At 46.6% G+C, this 22,141-nt stretch overlaps 1 protein-coding gene across 7 annotated transcripts in view; it reads right to left on the reverse strand.

Moving 5' to 3' along the window:
• Positions 1 to 22,141, reverse strand: part of LOC138745583 (AP-3 complex subunit beta-2) — a 141,683-nt gene that overhangs the window by 90,914 nt on the left and 28,628 nt on the right. For 3 of the 7 annotated variants that reach the window (XM_069902780.1, XM_069902779.1, XM_069902778.1), the window contains exon 1: positions 11,556 to 11,844. The exons of the other annotated variants lie outside the window; for them this stretch is intronic. In XM_069902780.1, the coding sequence (XP_069758881.1) occupies positions 11,556 to 11,779 (224 nt within the window). In that variant the 5' untranslated portion in view covers positions 11,780 to 11,844. Of the gene's footprint in view, positions 1 to 11,555; positions 11,845 to 22,141 lie in introns of those variants that run through there. 7 annotated transcript variants of the gene reach the window in all.

Here is a 22,141-nt window from a genome sequence, read left to right on the forward strand (position 1 = left end):
AAATACCCTTGCTACTCTTCCTGATGAAGGGTTCAGGCCCGAAACATGGACTGCTTTTTACTCCCTGCGAATGCGACATGATCTGCTGAGTTTAATTTAAATCTTTAGGGGTACCGCATGATAACGGGCCCTCACGGCCACAAGTCCGTCCCACCAATTAACCTACAAACCCCACATATTTTTGGAGGGTGGGAGGGAATCGGAGCACCTGGGGAAAACCCACAGGGAGAACGTACCAACTACTTACAGACAGTGACGGATTCTATCATCACGTTAACCTCCACCCCAGTCATTCTTAATCTTTTTTTTGGCTGTGCCGCATCCCCCCCACCCCCCCAGGATTTCGCTCAAAGTTTATGGGCCCTCCTTACACATGAAGCAGTTAAATTTTGGTTTCTTCCCTACTTCTCTCCTACCGACTACATTAAAAATATTTATGTTACGTGAGATGAAACCAAAATCAGGCTTTTATTTAAATGTGTGCCCCCCCCTCTCCCGGGGGGGCCTTAGGGCCCATTGAGAATAAGAACATAAGAATGTACAAAATAGGAGGAGTCGGCCATCCAGCCTGCTCCGCCATTCAATGACATCATGGGTGATCTGATGAGAGGCTCATCACTACCTATCTGCCTTTTTCCCCCCAGATCCCTTAATTCCCCGCCTATGAAAAAAATCTGTCCAACCTTGTCTTAAATATATTCACTGGGGTCGCCTCCATTGCTTCAACGGGCAGCGAATTCCACAGATTCACCACCCTCTAGCAAAAGCAGTTCCTTCTCATCTGTCATAAATCTACTACCCTGAATCTTGAGGCTAGGTCCCCCAAATCTTGAGGCCAGTCTCCACCACCAGTGGAAACAACTTACCTCCCTCTATCTTATATAAATTTATGCGTTTCTATCAGATCCCCTCTCATTCTTCTAAATTCCAGTAAGTACAATCACAGACGACTCAATCTCTCCTTATAGGCTAACTCCTCCTCTTCTCTGGAATCAACCTAGTGAATCTCCTCTGCACCACCTCCAAGGCCAGTACATCCTTCCCTAATTAAGGAGACCAGAACTACACACAGTACTCCAGATACCTTGTACGGTTGCAGTGTAACATAACTTCCCTGCTTCTAAATTCAATCCCTCTAGCAATGGTCGCCCTATGCAAACTGTGGCACCTTCCATCACTTCTGGTGTTTCAGTCTGCTCTGATGTTACCAGAAGCTAGCGCCCTAGCCTCGCCTGGCTGCACTGCTTTCATCATTAAGCTGTCAGTGGCTGGAATGGAGAGGTGTCCCTCGAGTACAGGATCAGCTGACAGCATTGGCACAGAATTCAAAACATCCTGCCAACAGTATTCAAAGGCCAGACACAATTTCTCCATTCCCAAAGCTGTAATCGATCTCCCTGCTGTAGAGAAAGCTACAGTGACTGTGAGAGGCCTTGCTATCCAACACCAAACGTTAATAATGCAGGTAGTACCCATGGAAAAATCTGCTCCTGAGTCACTCACTCTCCTCACACTAACAGCTAACTGTCATCCGGAGCCGGGCCCATATGCTACTCCAGAGTCTCAGCGCAGAATGCAGGCCGACACTCTCAGCTAAAATGGGAACTGCCTCCCATTGGGAGGTCCCATCTCTCAACTCAAATGCCTGACCAGATGGAACAGAACAGCACAGGAATGGGCCCACCAAGTCTACCTGTGATGAATACGATGCTAAATATGATGAATCAGATACTAAATTAAACCGTGTCCTCTGCCTGCACATGACCGTATCCCTCCACTCCCTGCACAATCATTCAGCCACCTGAAAACACCATCATCATACCACTACCCTGGCTTCCCATTCTGGAGTTATGAATGCAGCTCACACCACCACACTAATCCTCCTCTGCCCCTCATTTCTTGCTGTCCCTGAGTAAAGTCAACACATTAGAAGACGCTCCACCCTGGCCACACTCCAAATCCCCCTCCTCCTATCGCAAAAGATTCATGAGCGACACCAGGTTCAAGGCCACTTTATTTCCTGCTGCTATAGGAATCCTGAATGAACCTCATACCAGTAAAACTAACCTCTCTCTGCACCTCCTTGATTGTGCTATGTATGGGTTGACAAGCTGGCCTGCTCACACAACAAATTTCCTCACTACACCTCAGCACACGTAACAATAAACTGGTTATTTATGATCAGGCTGATTGTTTGGGCAATGAGGAGATATGATGCAGGATCGGCTGAGTTTCAGGAGAATGAGAGGTATTGAAACATTCAACTTTCTATGGGGCTTGAAAAGGATGGCGTGTCTAGACACAGGGTCAGAACCCCCAAAACAAGAGGTCCATGATTCAGGACAAAGATTAGAAGAATTTCCTTCTCTCAGTGGATGGGGAATCTTTTGGAATTCTCTCCCCCTAGATGCTCAGGCACTGAATATATTCAAGCTAGGAAGTGAGAGATGCTTCGAAATTCTGGGGTTAGATAGATATCTTTGGCTTGGCTTCGCGGACGAAGATTTATGGAGGGGGTAAAAAGTCCACGTCCACGTTTGTGGCTGACAAGTCCGATGCGGGACAGGCAGACATGATTGCAGCGGTTGCAGGGGAAAATTGGTTGGTTGGGGTTGGGTGTTGGGTTTTTCCTCCTTTGCCTTTTGTCAGTGAGGTGGGCTCTGCGGTCTTCTTCAAAGGAGGTTGCTGCCCGCCAAACTGTGAGGCGCCAAGATGCACGGTTTGAGGCGTTATCAGCCCACTGGCGGTGGTCAATGTGGCAGGCACCAAGAGATTTCTTTAGGCAGTCCTTGTACCTTTTCTTTGGTGCACCTCTGTCACGGTGGCCAGTGGAGAGCTCGCCATATAACACGATCTTGGGAAGGCGATGGTCCTCCATTCTGGAGACGTGACCCATCCAGCGCAGCTGGATCTTCAGCAGCGTGGACTCGATGCTGTCGACCTCTGCCATCTCGAGTACCTCGACGTTAGGGATGTAAGCGCTCCAATGGATGTTGAGGATGGAGCGGAGACAACGCTGGTGGAAGCGTTCCAGGAGCCGTAGGTGGTGCCGGTAGAGGACCCATGATTCGGAGCCGAACAGGAGTGTGGGTATGACAACGGCTCTGTATACGCTTATCTTTGTGAGGTTTTTCAGTTGGTTGTTTTTCCAGACTCTTTTGTGTAGTCTTCCAAAGGCGCTATTTGCCTTGGCGAGTCTGTTGTCTATCTCATTGTCGATCCTTGCATCTGATGAAATGGTGCAGCCGAGATAGGTAAACTGGTTGACAGTTTTGAGTTTTGTGTGCCCGATGGAGATGTGGGGGGGCTGGTAGTCATGGTGGGGAGCTGGCTGATGGAGGACCTCAGTTTTCTTCAGGCTGACTTCCAGGCCAAACATACAATGGTGGAAAAGGAGCAATGGCCTGAATGACCTCCCCTGTGCTTTCTGGCTCTACAAATGGGGGATCTTGCATGGAGGTGGAGGCAGATTTAACGGAGGTGGTGATCATTACAAACCATTTAGAGAGAGTGAATGAGAGTTTCCAGCGCCAGGAAGGTCAGTCACGGGACACTAAAAGTTTATATTGGTAAAGTGCAGCAGTGAGAAGACTTTAATTTCTTGAGATGAGTGGACTGCTCATGGGGACACTGCAAACGGACTTCAGAATGATTTTCTAAATCATGACAAAGGAAACTTAGTAGGCAAGGGCTGGGAGAAAGACTAGACTTTCAAGGAGCTAACCCAGAAAAAGTAGGCCAAAGGGACTTCCGAATGCTCTTCCCATTCAAGGTTTCTGTCTCACCAGAAGAACCCAAAACCTCATTCCAGCTCTTTTATTCAATGTAAATCCAAGATGTTTACGCTGGACTTGACAAATAAGCATCTTCAGTGAAGTCTTTGACCTTGAATGTCGAATCTGTGCGAAGATACAGTGGGAATCACCCACCTCCTACACACATCTGACCCTGACACAAAGCTCACAGACACTGCACACATCCCTCTCCCACTCACTCCAGGCCTCAGCAAGGTAAACACTCAGCCAGCGAAAGTAGTTTGCAAGGCATCCCTCCTGCCATAACATTCCTGTGACAAGATGCGGTAAAACAAGGCCCTTGCGCTGGTATGGGAAGGGTTCTCATTCGCTGATGCTCTCCACCGAGAAATGACAGGTTGCAGAGTCTGCTGACTCCAGAACCTCCGGCACACTTTTAGCTTGGCTCATCAGTGTCAGATGCGGCCACTCTCCCTTACACCCGTCCTGTCCTCCCCCACCCCTGTCTCACCCAAACCTGCCCAAAATGCCCTTATCATAATCAAAGGCTTGGAACACACCCTTCAGCCCATCACCTCCATGCTGACCAAGATGGCTTTCTGTGATCATCCCATTTGACTGCATATCCTTCTAAGACTGTCAATCCATATATCTTTTAAACATCCGCCTGGTGCCCACTTCAAAAGTTTCCAATATGGAGCCAATGCTTCTCCACAACTCTGTCACGATTTCTTTTGACAGGTCCTTCCACTGAATTAGCCGTGAGTCCCTTGGTGGGAAACACAGCAATCCCATGCATGGGTTGCAAATTCCTGCAGGGTCCCCAAATTCCGAAGCAGCACAACTTCCCATCCTTTCTTACTAACATTTTTCTTTCTACCCCTCCCCCACAACCCTCCATGAGGAATTCCTAATGAATCCAGAGGTCCTGGAATGTTGACTGCCCTGGTTTGGGGAAACCATAGCCTGAGGGTTCACTGCCAGCCACCTCGGCCTCATCTCACTCTGGATGCAGAGGGGGATTCCAGCATCCTGCCCATCAATGGCTCCTTTGGGAATCGCTTCCAAAGCAATGAGGCCAGAGGTCATTGGTACGGAGTGACTTGGACCATCAACATTATATTTCTGAGCGCAGACCTCACATGCATGGCCCTCTATTTTTCTTTTAAATTTCCCTATGGTACCAGACTCCACTGCCAAAGCACCCACTACTCTGGGTGTAAAAAGACATCTCCCCTAAACTTTTTTCCCAGCACCTTAAACAGATGTCCTCTAGTATTTGCCACTGTCCCCTCAGGAAAATGGTGATGGCTGTCCACCCAAGTTATGCCTCTCTCTATTAAGTCACCTAGAAAAGCTCTGATTCTGTTAACCTTGTCTCATAGGACACGCTCTCCAATCCTGGTAAATTTCCTCTGCCTTTTCTGTGTAATGAGGCAATTAGAACTGAATACAATATCCTGAGTCTAATCTAACCCGTATTTTTATAGAACTGCAACATTACCTCACAGCTTTTCAACTCATTTTCATGACTAATAAAGCCAGCATGTCATAAGCCTTCTTAACTACCCATCACAGCAAACTTGAGAACAAGGTCCTTCTGTTCTTCTACACTGTTGACCATGCACTCCGCCTTCAAATTCGACCTTCCAAAATGCATTAATCACACTTATCTGGATTGAACTCCATCTGCCACTCCTCTGCCCGACTCTGCATTCTGGCCGTATCCTGTTATAACCTACAACAACCTTCTACACTATCCACAACCCCTCAATCCTTTGCATCATCTTCATTGGGTAAAGGCAAATTCAATCAAATGTCTGACAGGTTTGCGAGCTGTACTTGCATGCTAAATCTTTTTTAAAAAAAGCTACGTTTGAAAAATTTAGGTTGCTCAAAAAAAAAGGATTTATTCACCAGGACATTGCCTGGATGGGAGCATCTCAGTTATAAAGAGCGTGGATAGACTGAGCTTCTATTAACTTTTAATTTAATTTTAATTTAGAGCAGTGGTTCTCAACCTTTTTATTCCCCCACTCACATACCTTCCTAACCAGAGAGCACCTATGGGCCCATGCCACCCAAAATACATCAATTAACCTAAAACCATATACATCGTTTTGGAAGGTGGGAGAAAACCGGGTCACGGGAAGAACGTACAAACTCCTTTCAGTCAGCGGTGGATTCAAACCTGGGTCAAATTACATTGCGCTGACCTCTACACTAACTGTGCTGTCCTTCCCTGTAGCAAAGGAGGCCCAGAAATGACCTGATGAAGGCATTTGAAATTAGGGGGATAGATGGGTAAGACAGTAAGAGTAGCCAAGACCAGAGGGTATTGGTACAAGATTGAGAGATGGGAGGTTTGAACAGGATAGGAGGAGGGATTTTTCTTCACCCTAAGGAATCTGGAACACACTGTTACAGAGTGTGGTGAGCGCACACATTGTCAGAACATTAAAGAAGCATCTAGACAATACCTTAAATCACCATGGCAGAGGTTACAGACCAATTACAGGCAAATGGGATGAGTAAAGATGGGGTGAGTACAAAGGTTAGCATGGACATGATGGGTAGAAGGGCCTTATCCTATGCTGAAAGATTCTATGGCACTGTGCTCATGACTTGAAAAGGATTCCCCGACAGGGGGTGGCGGGTCTGGGGTTTGAGTGGGCAACCAGGAAACGTCAGAACAATTGGTCCCCACCCTGACGCACTTCTCAAAGCACCGCACTGACCAAATACCCTACAAATGGAAGGTTTGGGTAGAAATCGGCAGCGTTAGCTATCTCACACAGTCACATCTCAGCACAAGAACACAGTGTCTCCTCTTTGTGCTGTTTGTTGCATTCTTGGGGAATGCCAATAGCTGTTTGGTGGAATCCAATGAGCTCTCAGAATAATTGCGCAAATTAATACCATCTTCATCAGTTGGGAAAACAGAGGGTGACACAGTGAAAATCAACAAACCATGACCCAATGCTCTGATGGAGCTCTGTGCTATAAGAGAGGTTGGTAAGTTTGCAAAATCAAAAGGATAGTGGACAGAGAAGAAAGTTATCTAAAGTTTACAACAGGATCCAGGTCAACTGGGAAAGGGACCAAGGAATGGTAAATGGAATTAAACTCAAACAAGAGTGAGGTGATGCATGTTGGTAAGGCAAACCAGGGTAATAAATGGCAAGGCGCCAGAGAGGTTTAGAACAAGTATTGAGGTAGAGAATTTTCTTAAATTGGCAACACTTGGCGGAGACTAAAGTGTTAACTTGTCTTCAATAGCAAGGGCACAAAGTATCAGAGTTGAGACATGATGTGACAACTGCACAAGATATTGTTGAGACCATATTCAGAATATCGTGCGCAGTTCTGGTCACCCAGCTGTAGGAAGGAATTCATTAAGGTGAAAAGGTTTTAGCTGGCACGGTTGGTGATAATGGTTAGTGCAACACCTTTACAGCGCTAGCGATCTGGACTGGACCTGGGTTCGAATTCCACTCTGTCTGTAAGGAGTTTGTCCATTCTCCCCATGTCTACTTGGGTTTTCTCCAGGTGCTTTAGTGTTCACTGTTTAAAAACGTACCAGAGATGTAGGTTAGTGGAGTGTAAATTGGACTCGTAGGGGCGAATTGGCTTGATACAGTGCTGTATGTCTAAATTAAAAGATTTATGAGTATGTTACCAGAATGATAGACGAATTATAATGAAAGCTTGGATCGGCTGAGACTTTTGTCCCTGGAGCATAGATGTCTGAGAAGGGACATTAAAGAGGTTAGAACATCTCAGTGGAAAAAGTCTGCTTGCATTTACTCTGTCTGTCCCCCTCATAATTTTGTATACCTCTATCAAATCTCCCCTCATTCTTCTACACTCCAGGGAATAAAGTTCTAACCTGTTTAACCTTTCCCTGTAATTCCGTTCCTGAAGTCCGGGCAACATCCTAGTACATCTTCATGGTGCTCTTTCAATCTTATTAATAACTTTCCCGTAGTTAGGTGACAAATACTGCAGACAATACTTCAAATTTGGCCTTACCAATGTCTTATACAACTTCACCATAACATCTGCTCTCAGTTCTTTTGGCCAATCTGCTAAAGCTCTCTTTCCAACCCTATTTTATCTATGATGTTTTAATCAGAATATCTGATGGTCTCTTCTTCCAATGGAAAGGAGTGGGATGGTTGGTGAGACCAGGAGCTAAGGTGCTTGAGATAAAGTCTATCAGAGCAAGAAGAGAGGGATGCAGTCATGATAAGGGATTCGATAGCAAGGGGGATATACGAGGTTCTGTGGGAAAGATCGATTATCCAGGATGGTTTGTTGCCTCCCTAGTGCCAGAATCTGATATCTTGGATCGCGTGTTCTCAATTCTCTGAAGGGAGGGTAGGCAACCACATGTCATAGTCGATGTAGGGACTAATGACTTGGGTGAAGAGGTCCTGACTGAACTGGAGGGGGGCTGGTTTAAACTAGATTTTCAGGGGGAGGGGAACCGGAGTTTTAGAACTTATAGTAAAGTGGAGGACGATGAGGGTCATACAGTGCATGTAAAGACAGGGTTGTTCAGGAAAGAAATGGTCTCACACATGCATCTACTTCAACGTGAGGAGTGTTGTTGGTAAGGCAGATGGTCTTAGAACAAGGATTATGACATTATTGCTATTAGTGAGACTTGGTTGCAGGAGGGGCAGGACTGGCAGCTCAATGTTCCTGGATTCCCTTGTTTCAGACAGGATAGAGGGCAAGGGAGGAAAGGAGGAGGTGTAGCATTGCTAGTCAGGGAAAATATCACAGTTATGCATAGACAGGACAGAACTGAGGACTCGTCTACAGAGGAGCTGAGGAACGAGAAGGGCATGAGCTCGCTAATAGGGCTGTATTACAGACCACCCAATAGTCTGAGAGATTTGGAGCAGCAAATCTGTCGGGAGATAGCAAGCCTACTGAAAGTTGTGATAGTCGGGGATTTTAACTTTCCCCACATAGACTGAGATTCTCTTACAGTAAAAGGACTGGATGGGTTGGAATTTGTCAAATGTGTACCGGAAAGTTTTTTTTACATCAATATGTAAAGGTACCAACAAGAGAAGATGCAATACTTGATCTTTTAGGGAGGGAAGACTTGATAGAGGTTTATAAGATTATGAGGGGTATAGACATAGTAGATGAGTAGGATGTTTCCACTTAGATTGGGGAGAAAAATACGAAAGGTTATAACTTTAGACTGAAAGGGGAGACGTATAAGGGGAACATAAGGGGAAACTTTTCACTCAGTGAGTGGTGGGAGTGTGTAATGAGCTGCCATCTGATGTTGTAAATGCAGATTCAGTCTCGAGTTTTAAAAATAAATTGGATAAATACATGGATGGGAGGGATCTGGAGGGTTACAGAATGAGAGGTCAGTGGGACTAGCTAGTTTTATAGGTTGCCACAGAGCAGAAGGGTTGAATGGCCTGTTTTACTGTGGTGTTATGTTCTATGGTTCTAAGTACATCCTTCCATCAGAGTTGCAATCGGACATCACAGTTAGAGAAAAGACCCTTTCCTTCACAGGGGATTCTGTCTGCTCCTTGACCCCACTCAAGTCAGGGAGCAGTACTCACAATGTCATGCCATCGGAGGACGGTATGCAGAGGACATGCTCACTTGTGAAGTTCTCAGCCAGAACTATCCAATCAACATCATGAGGGCTTCACCAGGAGTTGGGCGTAACGATCCCAGTGGAATTGGTAGAGGCAGGTACAGTTACAACATTGAAAGACTTTCAGACAAATAAATGAACAGGGATGAGTTACAAGGATGTGGGACAAACACAGACACATGAGACATGCTCAGGTAGAAAAATTGATTAGAACAGACAGGTTGGGCCGAAGGACTCATTTTCCTGAAGTGTACATTCATGAGCATGAATAGTCCAGAACCATATGATGTGAAAATAAAAGCACCACACGATCCCCAGGGTTGTACAACTTAGAAACCCCCTCCGACCATCAAATCCACCCTATCTACACCTATCTCATTTTAATCTCCCCAATCCCTTTCCAAAGATTTCACCACACAACTACACACGAGGGGTAAGTCACTGAGATGTCACAGGGACATCTCAGTCACAGGGAGGTCATGCAAACTCCACACAGAAAACAGTGGCAGCTAGAATCAAACTGGGGTGAGGCAGCAGAGGTACTGTTTGGCCACGTGAGACAGCACAAATAAAATTCAGGCGGAGTTATCCCCGAACCCCCTGAAGCCAAGAGAAGGGATCTCTCCTCCCCCCACCCCCCACCTTCCACTGCTGAATACTGCCATATATTTAAAGAGCAAGCATTGAACCTGCTGTGCATACTGTTGCAAACAAGAGGGACCACAAGCTAACAGTGGGGATCACCGTGGTGTAGCTCAGCCGCTGTCTAACAGAGACAGATCAGGGTGTGGGCTCTTGCTTCTCTTCTCTGGACACAGCACCGGTCTCCTGCTCCCCACAGTTTGTTTGGGGTGCCTGCTCACAGTAACACTCAATGATGCAAGCAAAAAACAAAGACCCCCCCCCCACCCCCCCAGAACTCAGCGGGGCAGTCAGTGGCTGTGGAAGCAGAGGGGCGAACAAGACCCCAGTCACATTGCTGAGGAGACGAAGCAGTGGGACAGCCCCCAACAACACTCAAGAAGATGGCCGATTCAGAGAGTAGCTCAGCCTGGGGTGGAAGGGCCTGCTTCCATGCTGTAGATCTCAGTGAAGCTGCATCGCCACACGGTAATGGGCCAAGGAATTGGAGCGTGGTGAGAAACATTGGCCAAGATCTGTGGCAACAATTTACCTCCCCATCTACCCTAGCAGGGCTCCCTCAGCGTCATCTTTCATACTCAGCTGTGACTGCTCTTGGGCCACACTTCCTCTGAACCTCACTGAACCCCAAGCACAGACAACACCGAGATGATGGTGGACTTGTGTGGTTCGCCGGACATAATTGCAACCACTCCCTCATTTCATGTTTGGTCAGACCCAAAGTCGTTCCCTCACACAAATGGCCCGAGTACTATAATTCAGCAAGGGGAAGGGAGGTGGTGAGATCACCCTCCCCCACCTCTAGTACATTTCACCCACTGCCATTATCTGTTGATGCACAGCCTTTCTGTCACAAGAACCAGCTTTATCAGTGAACATAGATCATGGCCAAGTCTGCTCGTGACCTTGTGTAGACTGAGGCACTGGAGGAAAATCTGAAAGGAAACTGGGGGATGATAATTCCTCCATCAAATCTGATGGGCTAATGATACCCAGATCAGGGCCCCTTGTGGAAGTTTGCTGTCCCTTCCCAAAAGGCAATAGCAATTCCCAGAAAGTGTCTCAGCTCATTCCATGGGTGCAAGGGGAACCCCATGCCCTTTCCCATCTCAGAGATTATGGGGGGAGGAAGCGAGAGGCACGGGCGGAGGGCAAGAGTGGGGACAGAGGTGGGTGAGGGTGGGCAGAGGGCAGCGTGGAGGCAAAAGCGGGTGAGGGCAGAGACAGGGTGGAGCACAGGGTGGGAGGGCAGAGAGGAAGGGGGAGGCGGGTGAGGACGGGAGGAGGCGGTGGAGGTGGGCGTGGGCAGGAGCGGATGAGGGTGGGGTGGAGGCAGTTGAGGGCAGAATGGCAGGGGCAGAGGCAGGTGAAGGCAGAAAGCTGGGGGGAGGGCAGCGAGGGAAAACACGAGGGAAAGTGAGATACGTATACACACACTCACTCATGCGCACCCCCCAACCACACCACACACCCCAACCACGTACTCGCATCCTACCCCCCGTGATGGGGCTGCTTCCTACCGGATGGGAGTGCTGGGGCCAGGCTCAGCCGTGACCTCGCCCTGACGCTCAGGCTCCGGTGAGGTTCTGAGCAGCCTCAGCTCGTCGGGCTGCACGGTGCTGTACCACGTCTGCTGCCCACTCTCCGGGCTCAGCACTGGGCTCCTGCTCTCCTCCTGGCCCAGCGGTCTCAGCAGCCCCACGGCCGATACTGGCAGCTGCAGCAATCTCTGCATCGGCTTCATGCTCTACCCACGCTGCCCGGGCACTGCTCACCTACCCAACACCAAAGGGTGCCCTGTCACACACCCCCTCCTCCCCAAACCCCTCTCCTGTCACACCCCCTTCCCCCTCACACCCACTTTCCTCTCTACACTCCCCTCACTCCACGCCCTGCTCCTCCCTCCTCCTCCTCACACCCTTACTCTCCCCACACGACACCACCCTCTCCCAGATCCGTTACACCCCCTCCTCCGTGTCTGCTCAGCCTCTCCCCGTTCCCTTACAGGTCCCACTGATCTCACCACCCTTCGAGTCTGTCTGTGCGTATGTGTCAGTGCTGTGAAAGAGAGAGTGACTGTCTCTTAACGTCTCACTCTGTAAGTATGGTCTCTCTCTCACTTCTGGTGTCCCTCGTTCTGTCCCAGTCTCACCTGAGGTATACGTGGATGTCTCTCTTTCTTTCTCCCTCGAGAGTGAGTGTGTGGGTGTGCATGTATGTGGTGCTCTCTCCTTGTCTCTCTCTCCCCTCCACTCTCTCTGTGTCACTGCTTGTCTCTGTATCTCTCTCTCTCTCTCTTTCACTGCTTTGTGTGTGTGTCTCTCTCTCTTTCCCCTTGCCTCCTTTCTTTCTCTGAGTCCTCCTCTCTCTCTCCCCCCTCCCCCTGTGGCTTGTTCCCTGCCTGAATGTCTGTGGATCTTGTGCCACCTCCCCCTCCCCTGGAGCAGCCTCACACTCAGAGCTCCGGAGCGGCTGCTTCCAATGTCTCAGCCACGTTTACAGCTCAGCTCCGCCCCGACGTGTGAGTCATCCCCCTCACCAACCGTTGCACATCACGTCACATCAGCAAGGGGCAGTGGTATTGCAACCACTGCAGACAGAAGAGACCCCTCACCCAACTCCCCTCCCTCACCGCCACAAATCTCTACATTTCCCCCACCCCAACTCTACCATCTCCTCATCCCCTCTCCTCCCCACCCCTCTTTCTCACCCGAACTCCCCTCCTCTCCTATTCAATTCCATACCCCCAAACTCCCTCAGCCAACTCTTCCTCAGCCCTCTTGTACGATTCCAGTAGATCCTCACCCTGACAACCCCATCTCCATTTGTTCCCATCAATCTGCCCCTCCCCCCTTCCATTCAATTCCCATTGCCCCACCCACAGCTAAATCCCTTCCAGATCCCCAGCCTGACCCCCTCTTCCCAAGCCATGGAGAACATCCAACAGCAGGGTGACTGCTAACTCCAGGGAAGCCCCAACCTGCAGGGTTGGGGGAATGGTGGGGGGGGGGGGGGGGGGGGGGCGGGGGTATTCCCAACACCAGACCACAAATGTGTGCTTCCTCATGAATGCCTTCCAGGACTGCAGGAGGCTACAGAAAGTGGCAAACCTGGCCAAGTCCATCACAGGCACTGACCTCCCACTGAATGAAGACATCATGTAAATCTTCCCTTGAGACCATAAAGGACCCCCCAAATCACCCTGGTCACAAAGCACTTCTTGCTGCTCCCTTCAGAGAAGAAGTTACCACCTCAAGGGTCAAGAACAATTTACAGAATTGAAAAACCCCGTCTTATCTGGAACCCACGGGATAAGTGAATTTTCTGGTTGCGTGTCGCATGATTGGCGAACTAACGCCGAGGCACGGCAATTTTAGACTTTTGTATTTTTACCTATTTATTTTCTCTCTTTTTCAATCTTTTTATTGTTTTATAAATCAAAACACACATTGAACAGAGATCACAAGGTTACCAAATATGAAGACTACAAGTACATTTCCAAAAATAAAATGTACCCTTCACCATACAATGTTGTCAGAATAACAAAAAATGAAAACCAAAGAACTTTAACCCCCTACCAAAAAAAAAAACAGATGTTTTGACATAAAATTAGAGGTAGTATAATTCTGCTGAATCTATACAACATTACTAAATGAAGGAAAAACCATGTACATAAATAAATACATTCAATGATCAAGTCAAACAGATTTAATGAGCGCAAAAATAGTCCATCAAAGGACTACAAATTTTATTAACCGTTGGCATACAATGCAGAACACCTCATCTTTTCTAGATTAAGGAACATAACCACCGAGTGCTAGTGGGTGGAACAGGATCTTTCCATCCAAGTAGGATAGCACTTCGTGCCATTAGAGTTGTAAATGACTTGACGATCTAGCTCGTTAATATCATCTAACACTCCAAACAAAGCCACTAAAAGGGTAAGGGTCAAGATTAACACACAATATTACTGAAAAAACACGAAAAATCTCCCTCCAATAAGGTTCAAGAGCTCGACAAGTCCAGATCATATGAATAAAGGTTGCTTCCCAGTCATTGCATCTGTCACATCGGGGATTTAGATCAGAAAATATATGGCATAATTTGTCTTTAGACATCAAGTCCGATGTACGACCTTGAACTGAATAAGAGAAAGTGATAACTAATTCAATAATCAAATCCCAATTTTTGTTTACCTATTTTTTTTTCCATGATTTTCTTTTTGCCATTGCTTGAGGCTGCCTGTTGCTTGAATTCCAGATAATAGTTTTTTTTTACTATATATCCAATGGTTATTAAGCTCTTGAACTTCCCCTGCTCCCGGGACACCCCGTCACCCCCGACCTCCACCTGACTGATGCACTGGTCGTAAGCCTCCTGCACTGTCCACAGCCTAGGGTGCAAAATAGTCTGGCGCCTGGGTTGGAGGGTGGTGGCGACGGACAGGCAGAAGGGGTACAATGGACGGCCTGAGGGGGTGGAAGGGCATGTAGGGAGGAGATGATGGACAGCTTGAGGGGGCAGGAGGATGGACAGTGGGGGTTAGGAGCGAGACATTTGCTTAAAGGGACCAAAATCAAAATGATTCAGTAATCCGGAAGATTCCAAACAATGGCAGGTCTGCGGTCCCAACGATCCCAGATAAAAGATTAGACACCTGTACTTCAAGACCTCTGAAGATCTGTCAACACAACTGATTCAGTACTTTGCTGCACTTAGATTTATCTTGAATAATGAATATTCTTGTACAGTAAAAATCCCTGTTATCCAGAACCTACAAGGATTTGGTAGATGCCAATATAAGTAAGTGAGACTCACTGTTACAAAGCCTAACTACTGTAATACACCAGCATTAAGAATAAACCATTTAAAAGACAAAGTGCAAAATGTAAAGTAATTTGAAAAAATTATGTAAAGTTTACTTTAATCAGGTAATTCTTGCAACTTGCAAAATTAAATTTTAAAAAAACAATTCGAACCCCAGTCACTGGCACCGTAACAGTACTGTGCTAACGCTACACTAACCATGACACCGTCATAACTTATTAGTATATTATTAAGGCTAATAAAGATAAAGACTTAGTAAGTAGGGATAAGGAGACACTTTAAGAGAGTCGCCCCAACAGCGAGAGGCATCAACCAGCTCTTCATCCAAAAGCTGGTGCAACATAGGAATTCACCAGTACTGCACCATCTGCTCAACATTTGGAAGAAGATTCACGTAGAAAGGAAACAACAAAGTACCAACTACCAAAATTAATATTGACCCAAAATCAACTAATCCCTTTCACAATAGATAACCTTTCCTTTAGAGAATGGCAGAGAAAAGGGATCAAAAGAATAGAAAATTGTTTTTTGGAAAATAAATTATTATCTTTTGAACAAATGAAGGATAAATATAATATAACTCACAGTACAATGTTTGCATACCACCAACTGAAAACCTACTTGAAGGACAAATTGGGAAGCAGTCTGAGGTTACCAGAAGGAAGCTATTTTGAATATGTGATTACAGACACAATGATAATTAAAAGATTTATAACCAACATGTACATCAAACTGCAAGAAAAGAGAATGAGGAAACAAGCTGTAAACCCAAACAAAAATGGGAACAAGATCTAAACATAAAGATAAAGAATGAAACATGGGAAAAGCTATGCTCCGGAACTATGAGAAATACAATAAACACGAGGTTACGCATGATACAATATAATTGGTTACACAGGCTATACATCACGCCCCAAAAGTTAAATAAATGGGACCCAACAGTATCAGACAGATGTTTTCGCTGCAAGAAGGAAACGGGAACAACAGTACATGCAATTTGGGCTTGTGAGAAAGTGAAAAAGTTTTGGGAAGATCTAAACCAGGTATTAAATAAAATCACAAAAAGCAACATACCAAAAAATCCAGAGATCTTCCTTCTAAGTAATATAAGAAGTAAAGAACTTGGACTCGATTTGGATGGAGCACAAAAAAGATTTATTATGATAGCCTTAGCTGTAGCAAAAAAATGTGTTATGTCAACCTGGAAATTAGAAGATAGCCTGAGAATGCAGCAATGGTACATAGAAATAAATAAATGTATTCCACTGAAAAAAATAACATATAATTTAAGAAATAACATCACAGTATTCGAACAAATTTGGGAACCGTACATTGTACACAACAAAGAAGTCCTTCCGCGGACCTCCACCACCTAAAATGACAGGAGAGGAAGACGAAATGAACTGACCCAGTATGTAAAAGTAGATGACACAAATTTCTTGTTTTTTTTCATTGTGTGATAACATTGTTTAATGGGTTTAATGTATCGTATATGTTGAACGTTGAGTGGGTGGGGAGGGTGGGGGTGAAGGAGAGAGATAAGGGAGGGGGGAAAAGGGGAGAAAATGACACTGTGTATATTCAAGAGGGAAATGTTTGTGTGTATTTTGATCAGTATGGTTCATATTGTGAAAAATTTTTTTTTTTTAAAAAACAGCTCTTCATCCTGGGCGAGACTACTTTATTCAAACACAACCTTATTTAAACTTCATTCAAACAGCTGCTGCAAGCGAAGCGCAGCCCGACCGAGGCTCTCCGCTGGCTGAATATTTGCTCCCCTCTTCACCAAGGGTTCATGTGTAACTTCAGAGAACATTAACTTTTACAATTTTAAACTTTGATTTCAATTTTTATTTATTGTTATTAATCCTGTTGAATTACTCATTTATTTGAGTTTTTTTTTGTTGTCTGGATATGTGCTTTTTGTTTGTTTTAAGTACCCAAGAAGCTGTAGCAAGTGAGACTTTCATTGCATCTGTGCATTGTACTGGTGTATAGGAAAACTTCAATTCACAACGTGTCAGAATTGCACATCTCATTCCAGGAGTTACAACACTGACATCCAGAGGACAACATGGGCAAAACTGCCCAAGGAAGTATAATTCATAAAAAACAGGACAAAACCACTCCACTAATTACCACCAAGTCCACTGGAGACCTTCCAAACGAGGTTGAGTGTCACAGGCCAATCCAGAGCACCAACTTGCTAATGACGAGTGTGGCTTTCAGGAAGACCACTCTGTACCAGAACTCATCACAGCCTTGGTCCACGCAGAGACTAAAGAGTCGAGGGCCAGTACCATGGTCCAAAAAGTCACCAGCACCTTCTCAGGAGAAATCAGGGGAATAAACCTTAGCCATGCTGGCGATTTCAGCTTCTGCTTAAATCCTACAAATAGAGTGGGATTAGACTGGACGCAATATTAAAGGGGAAGGGACTCTCTTTTGCGTCTCTTTCTCTCCTTGACAAGAGGCACCAGCAGCCTGTGGGGGGTAGGGTTCCTCGCCAGCAAGTTGTCAACAGCTCGATGCCTGTGTGTGAGTCCTTCAGGCACAGAGCCCTTCGCTGGTCAGCCTCCATGCGGACTGCCCCTGGGTCTCCTCCTCCTCAACGGGGGTTAGTCCCATCATTACAGGTGCCCTGCCCCACTCTGCTGCTCCCCCAGAGTCTGTAACCCCCTGAAGGCCACCAAGCAGATTCCGCCATCTTGGACCCAGACTCTGTGGTCACAGGATTTTTAAAATAAATTGGCTCCTTTATCAGGCGTTTAAAGCTTCTTGGCAGTCTGACTGGGCAGTAGGATCATACGGAGGAGCGCTGCGTCTCCGGGCTCTGCAGGTTCACACTAGTGGCACCGCAGCCATTTCAACAGCTCTGGTAGCAGCACCATTTATTTTGCCTCCTCCAGTTCCTGAAGCAGTGACTTCCTCACTCCCAACTCCCCTCAGTGTGGTAAAACATCTCCCTCCAAACCTCTGACCACTCAACTTGCTCTCTATTCTTGCTGTCGCCACCTTGGAGAAAAGAAAATTTTCACAGAGGAAATCCAAACTCTGAACTTTTTGAAAACTCTCAAAACTTTGGAAATTTAGCAGGCTTTTGTGTGCACGTGTAAATTGCCCAGACGCACAGCGGCAACAAGTGACCACTAGTTTTTCTTTAAACTGCTTGCTTTGAAACATTCTGTATTGCTATTGAACGAACTATCAAAATTTATTTGTTCTTTATTCCTCCTTCAATTTGAATTTTAAAAATACTGCCCAAGAATCCAGAAAATCAAGACTGGCCCAATCCCCAGGCAGTCCGGATTTTCGGATCTACTAGGTCTTCTCATATATCATTTCGTTTACCTCTATCAGGTCTCCAGTCCATGGGAAACCAAGCCCAACACCTGTCCCCCACCCCAGTACTACCTGTGCATAAACTCTAAACTTCATTATCATCAGGTGTCAGCCTGAATCTCCTTTGCACCCTCTCCAACCCAACTACCACCTAAAGGTTAGGAGGAAGTCAGCACAGGCAATGAAGGGGGGGGGGGGGGGTGGTGCGGGGGGAAGAAAAAGGGTAAGTGATTGAATAGCAATGCACGATCGTATTGTGTCCAATGAAACATAGCAGTGATGTGGCTGAGGGGTTATGAACATCTAAAAAATGTCTTAGGATGAGTACCTGGAGGTTAATGTGTTCCAAGGTTGAAGAAAGAATGTGCTAGTATTGGGTAGGGTCTGGAGGAGGTTTACGAGAATGGTCAGGGGAATGAGGTAACACAGTGGCTCCCAACCTTTTTCTTCTAATTGGTGCTCTGTGATTAGTAAGGGATTGCTTAAGGTGGGATGGGAGTGGGAAGGGAAGGTTGAGAACCACTGCTCTGGACCCAATTGTTACCAAAATATTTTGCTTGAGAAAAATGGTCATTGGCCCATTTCCTTTGGAGTTATGAAACCGTGCACATAATGAGTCAATGAGGCACGATTAAATCAGTGGTTTTCAAATTTTTTTTCTTTCCACCCACATCCCACCTTAAGCAATCCCTTACTAATCTCAGAGCACCTATGGCATAGGGAATACTTAAAGTGGTATGTGAGTTGGAAGAAAAAGGTTGGGGACCACTGGGTTAACACATGAGGTGTGTTTGATGGCTACAGGACACTGAAGTTTAGAAGGATGAGGGGGGAAACTCACCAAAACACTGAATATTGGAAGGGCTGAATAGAGTGGATACAGAGAGGGTGTTTCTAGGTGTTGGGAGTGTTGAGGACCAGAGGGCACATCTCAAGAATAAAAGGAACAGGGACGAGGAGAAATTTCTTCAGCCAAGAGGGTGGTGGATCTGTGGAATTCACTGCCAGACAGCTGTGGAGATTTAAAGGTGGAGAGATTCTTGAAGAACAAATCAGCCATGATTTGAATGGCAGGACTGACTCGATGGGCCAAATAGCCTAATTCTACTCCTATGACTTAGGGCCTCATAGGAACTCCAACGTGCCTCAACTGAATCCGAACATTAGTTTGTCACTGACCTTATGACTCATTCTGGAATCTTCTCAGCGCAGTATTGAAGAACATGTTAAGAGCAGTGGGCAATTAAACCCACATTGGGGTTTGAGAGAGTCTGTTGGCTCCAGAACAGAATGTTATAACCCCGGGAGGATGTTCCACACAAGATGAATAACTGAGTAAAACACGAAAGTCTGAAGATGCATGGTTGAAGTAAAAACACAACGCTGGAGAAACTCAGCTGGTCAAACAGTGTCATTTATACAGCAAAGCTACATAATCAACATTTTGGGCTTGAGCCCTTTGTCAAGGTATGAAGGACTCAAGCCCAAAACCGTGAAGAAGGGCTCAAGCCAGAAACGTTAGTGGGCAACGTCATTTTGCTTTTTCTAAAACATGGTTCTAACTCTGGATACGGTGATATATTTATACGCGAGACTGGGAGTGAATTCTAGGTAGTCACGAGTCGCAATGCAAGAGGTCCAGCTATCTTCAGCTCACTGCTGCCACCTTAGGTCAAACACACATATTGCCAAATTCAGACCCAAGCTCCAAGTGTAATACTTTTGAGATATAGCATGTTAACAGACCCTTCCAGCCCACGAGCCCGCGCCACCCAAAAACACCTGTGTGACCAAAGAACATACTAACCCCATCCGTCTTTGGAATGTGGGAGGAAACCAGAGCACCCAGAGGAAACCTACACAGACACAGGGAGAACATACAAATAAATTCCTTACAGATAGGGCCGGATTCGAACCTGCATCGCTGGAACTATAATAACTGCATACTAGCACAGAGATGCCTTGTATGACAGGGCTTCTGCATCTGGATACCAGGGGAGTACCAAATCCTTCATCAAGGAGGTCATGTAACTTTTGGGAGTCCACCAAGGCTCTGCTCTCAGACCACTGGTCTGGAAATGGAAGAAGGATGGGAGAGGAAGATTCAATGTCCTTACTGGAAGAGAGAAGATTAAGAAAATGACCTGTGAGGGAAAAGGTGCAACACAATCCCCTCCAGAAGATAGCCCATTGATACAAATAGCTGAATCTCTCCATCCAGGGTTGCAATCTGCTTTTCAACCTACCACCCAGCTCCCTGATCTCACCCTGCAGGACCACATCCCTCCTTCCTTGTGCCATTGGTATCCATGTGGACCATGACCTCTGTGTACTGACAATAACCACACCAGCAGTGCGAGTATAAGACAGCTTTAATAAACTAATATGTACACTAAGAGGCCTTGTCTCTCTGCAAGACGAACCTGGAAGGCTAGACTGTAGCTCTGGACTGCCTGATATACAAGGTCACTGGGATGCCCCCTGGTGACTGAGTGGTGTAATTACATGTCACCGCACTCGGGTTGCTCTCAGAGTATCCTGTACCCACTTGGAGGTATCCTGGACCCTGGCACCAAGAAGACAAAGCACATCAACCAGTTTCTGTTTAGACAACCCCCCCCCCCACCTTGTGTCACTCCCCTTCCATATCCTGGTGTGTCCTTCCCTCTGCCCCTCTCTTTCTCACCAAGGATATATGTAAAGCACATTGATAGGTATCTGAATCGTATGGGTGTCAAGAGAGAAGGCAGGAGGTGGGGCTGAATGGATCAACGTGATGGGCCTAGCAGCCTACATTGCTCTTAGATCTTATGGACTTAAAGTCTTTCCCTTGTCTCCTTTCTTATGACCTCTGCCCATTAGCCTGTGCTTCTCCCTATTCCCCTTCTTTCCTCCACCCCCCCCCCCCCACCCTTTTTATTTTGGTACCTGTGTGGTTGTTTTTTTGCTCATACCTTGAAGAAAGGCTCAGGTCCAAAACATTGGTTATATATCTTTACATCTGATAGACACTGCACTGAGTTCCTCCAGCATTTTTGTGTATTTATTAGCACCATCCTGGAGTCTCTGTTACAGCCATAGGATCTGTGCCCCTAACCCTGGAGTCTCCAACCATCATTCGATCTGCCACCCTTCCCTGTTGAGCCTCAACTCCAATCAAGGTGCCAATGGCCTAGCCTCTGTGCCACCCTCCAACAGATCATCTCCCCACCCCTCCCAGAAGCATCCAAAGAATTTGAACAGCATAATTAAAGAGAGTGATGACTGGGTGAGTGCGGCTCCAACAACTTATCAAGAAGCATGCAATGTACAAAATGTTCTGCAGATACTCCCCCAGGCTTACCCTGCAAGCACACCCCAAATAGCCCCTCCAAGGGAGGCTGGTGTTCCTGTTGTGGTCTTCTCAACATCAGAGAGCCTGGACGCAGGGATCGCTTCACTGAGCACCTCTGCTGTGGTCCACATCCATGACAGGGATTTCCCGGTGGCCAACCATTTCAATCGTGCCCCACACCTGCGCCGACATGCCTGTCCGTAGCCAAACCAAGACCTGGAGCAGCAGCACCTTATTTTCCGTCTGGGCACTCTCCATCCGGATGGCATTAACATTGACTTCACTGGTTTCTGCTAGCCTACTCCCAGTTCTTTCTCTCTTCCCCATTCCCTCTATCTTCTTTTGTCCAGCTCTCCCCATCCCCTTCCCTCTCCAATCACAGAGCCATTCCCCCCCCGCTCTCCTTGTCTGCTGGTGTTCCCTCCTTCCCTTATCCACCTATTACCTCCTGCCTGTGGAACTGTGCTCCTTTCCCTGCCATTTTGTTTGAGCACCTGCCTACATTTTTCGCATACCTTGATGAAGGTCTCAAGCCCAAATATTAGTGGTGTATCTTTATCTTTGCAACATAATGTACACCCTTTGGCCTGCTGAATTTCTCCA

Source organism: Narcine bancroftii, chromosome 11 (assembly GCF_036971445.1).
Source record: "Narcine bancroftii isolate sNarBan1 chromosome 11, sNarBan1.hap1, whole genome shotgun sequence".
In the NCBI taxonomy this organism is placed as follows: domain Eukaryota; kingdom Metazoa; phylum Chordata; class Chondrichthyes; order Torpediniformes; family Narcinidae; genus Narcine; species Narcine bancroftii.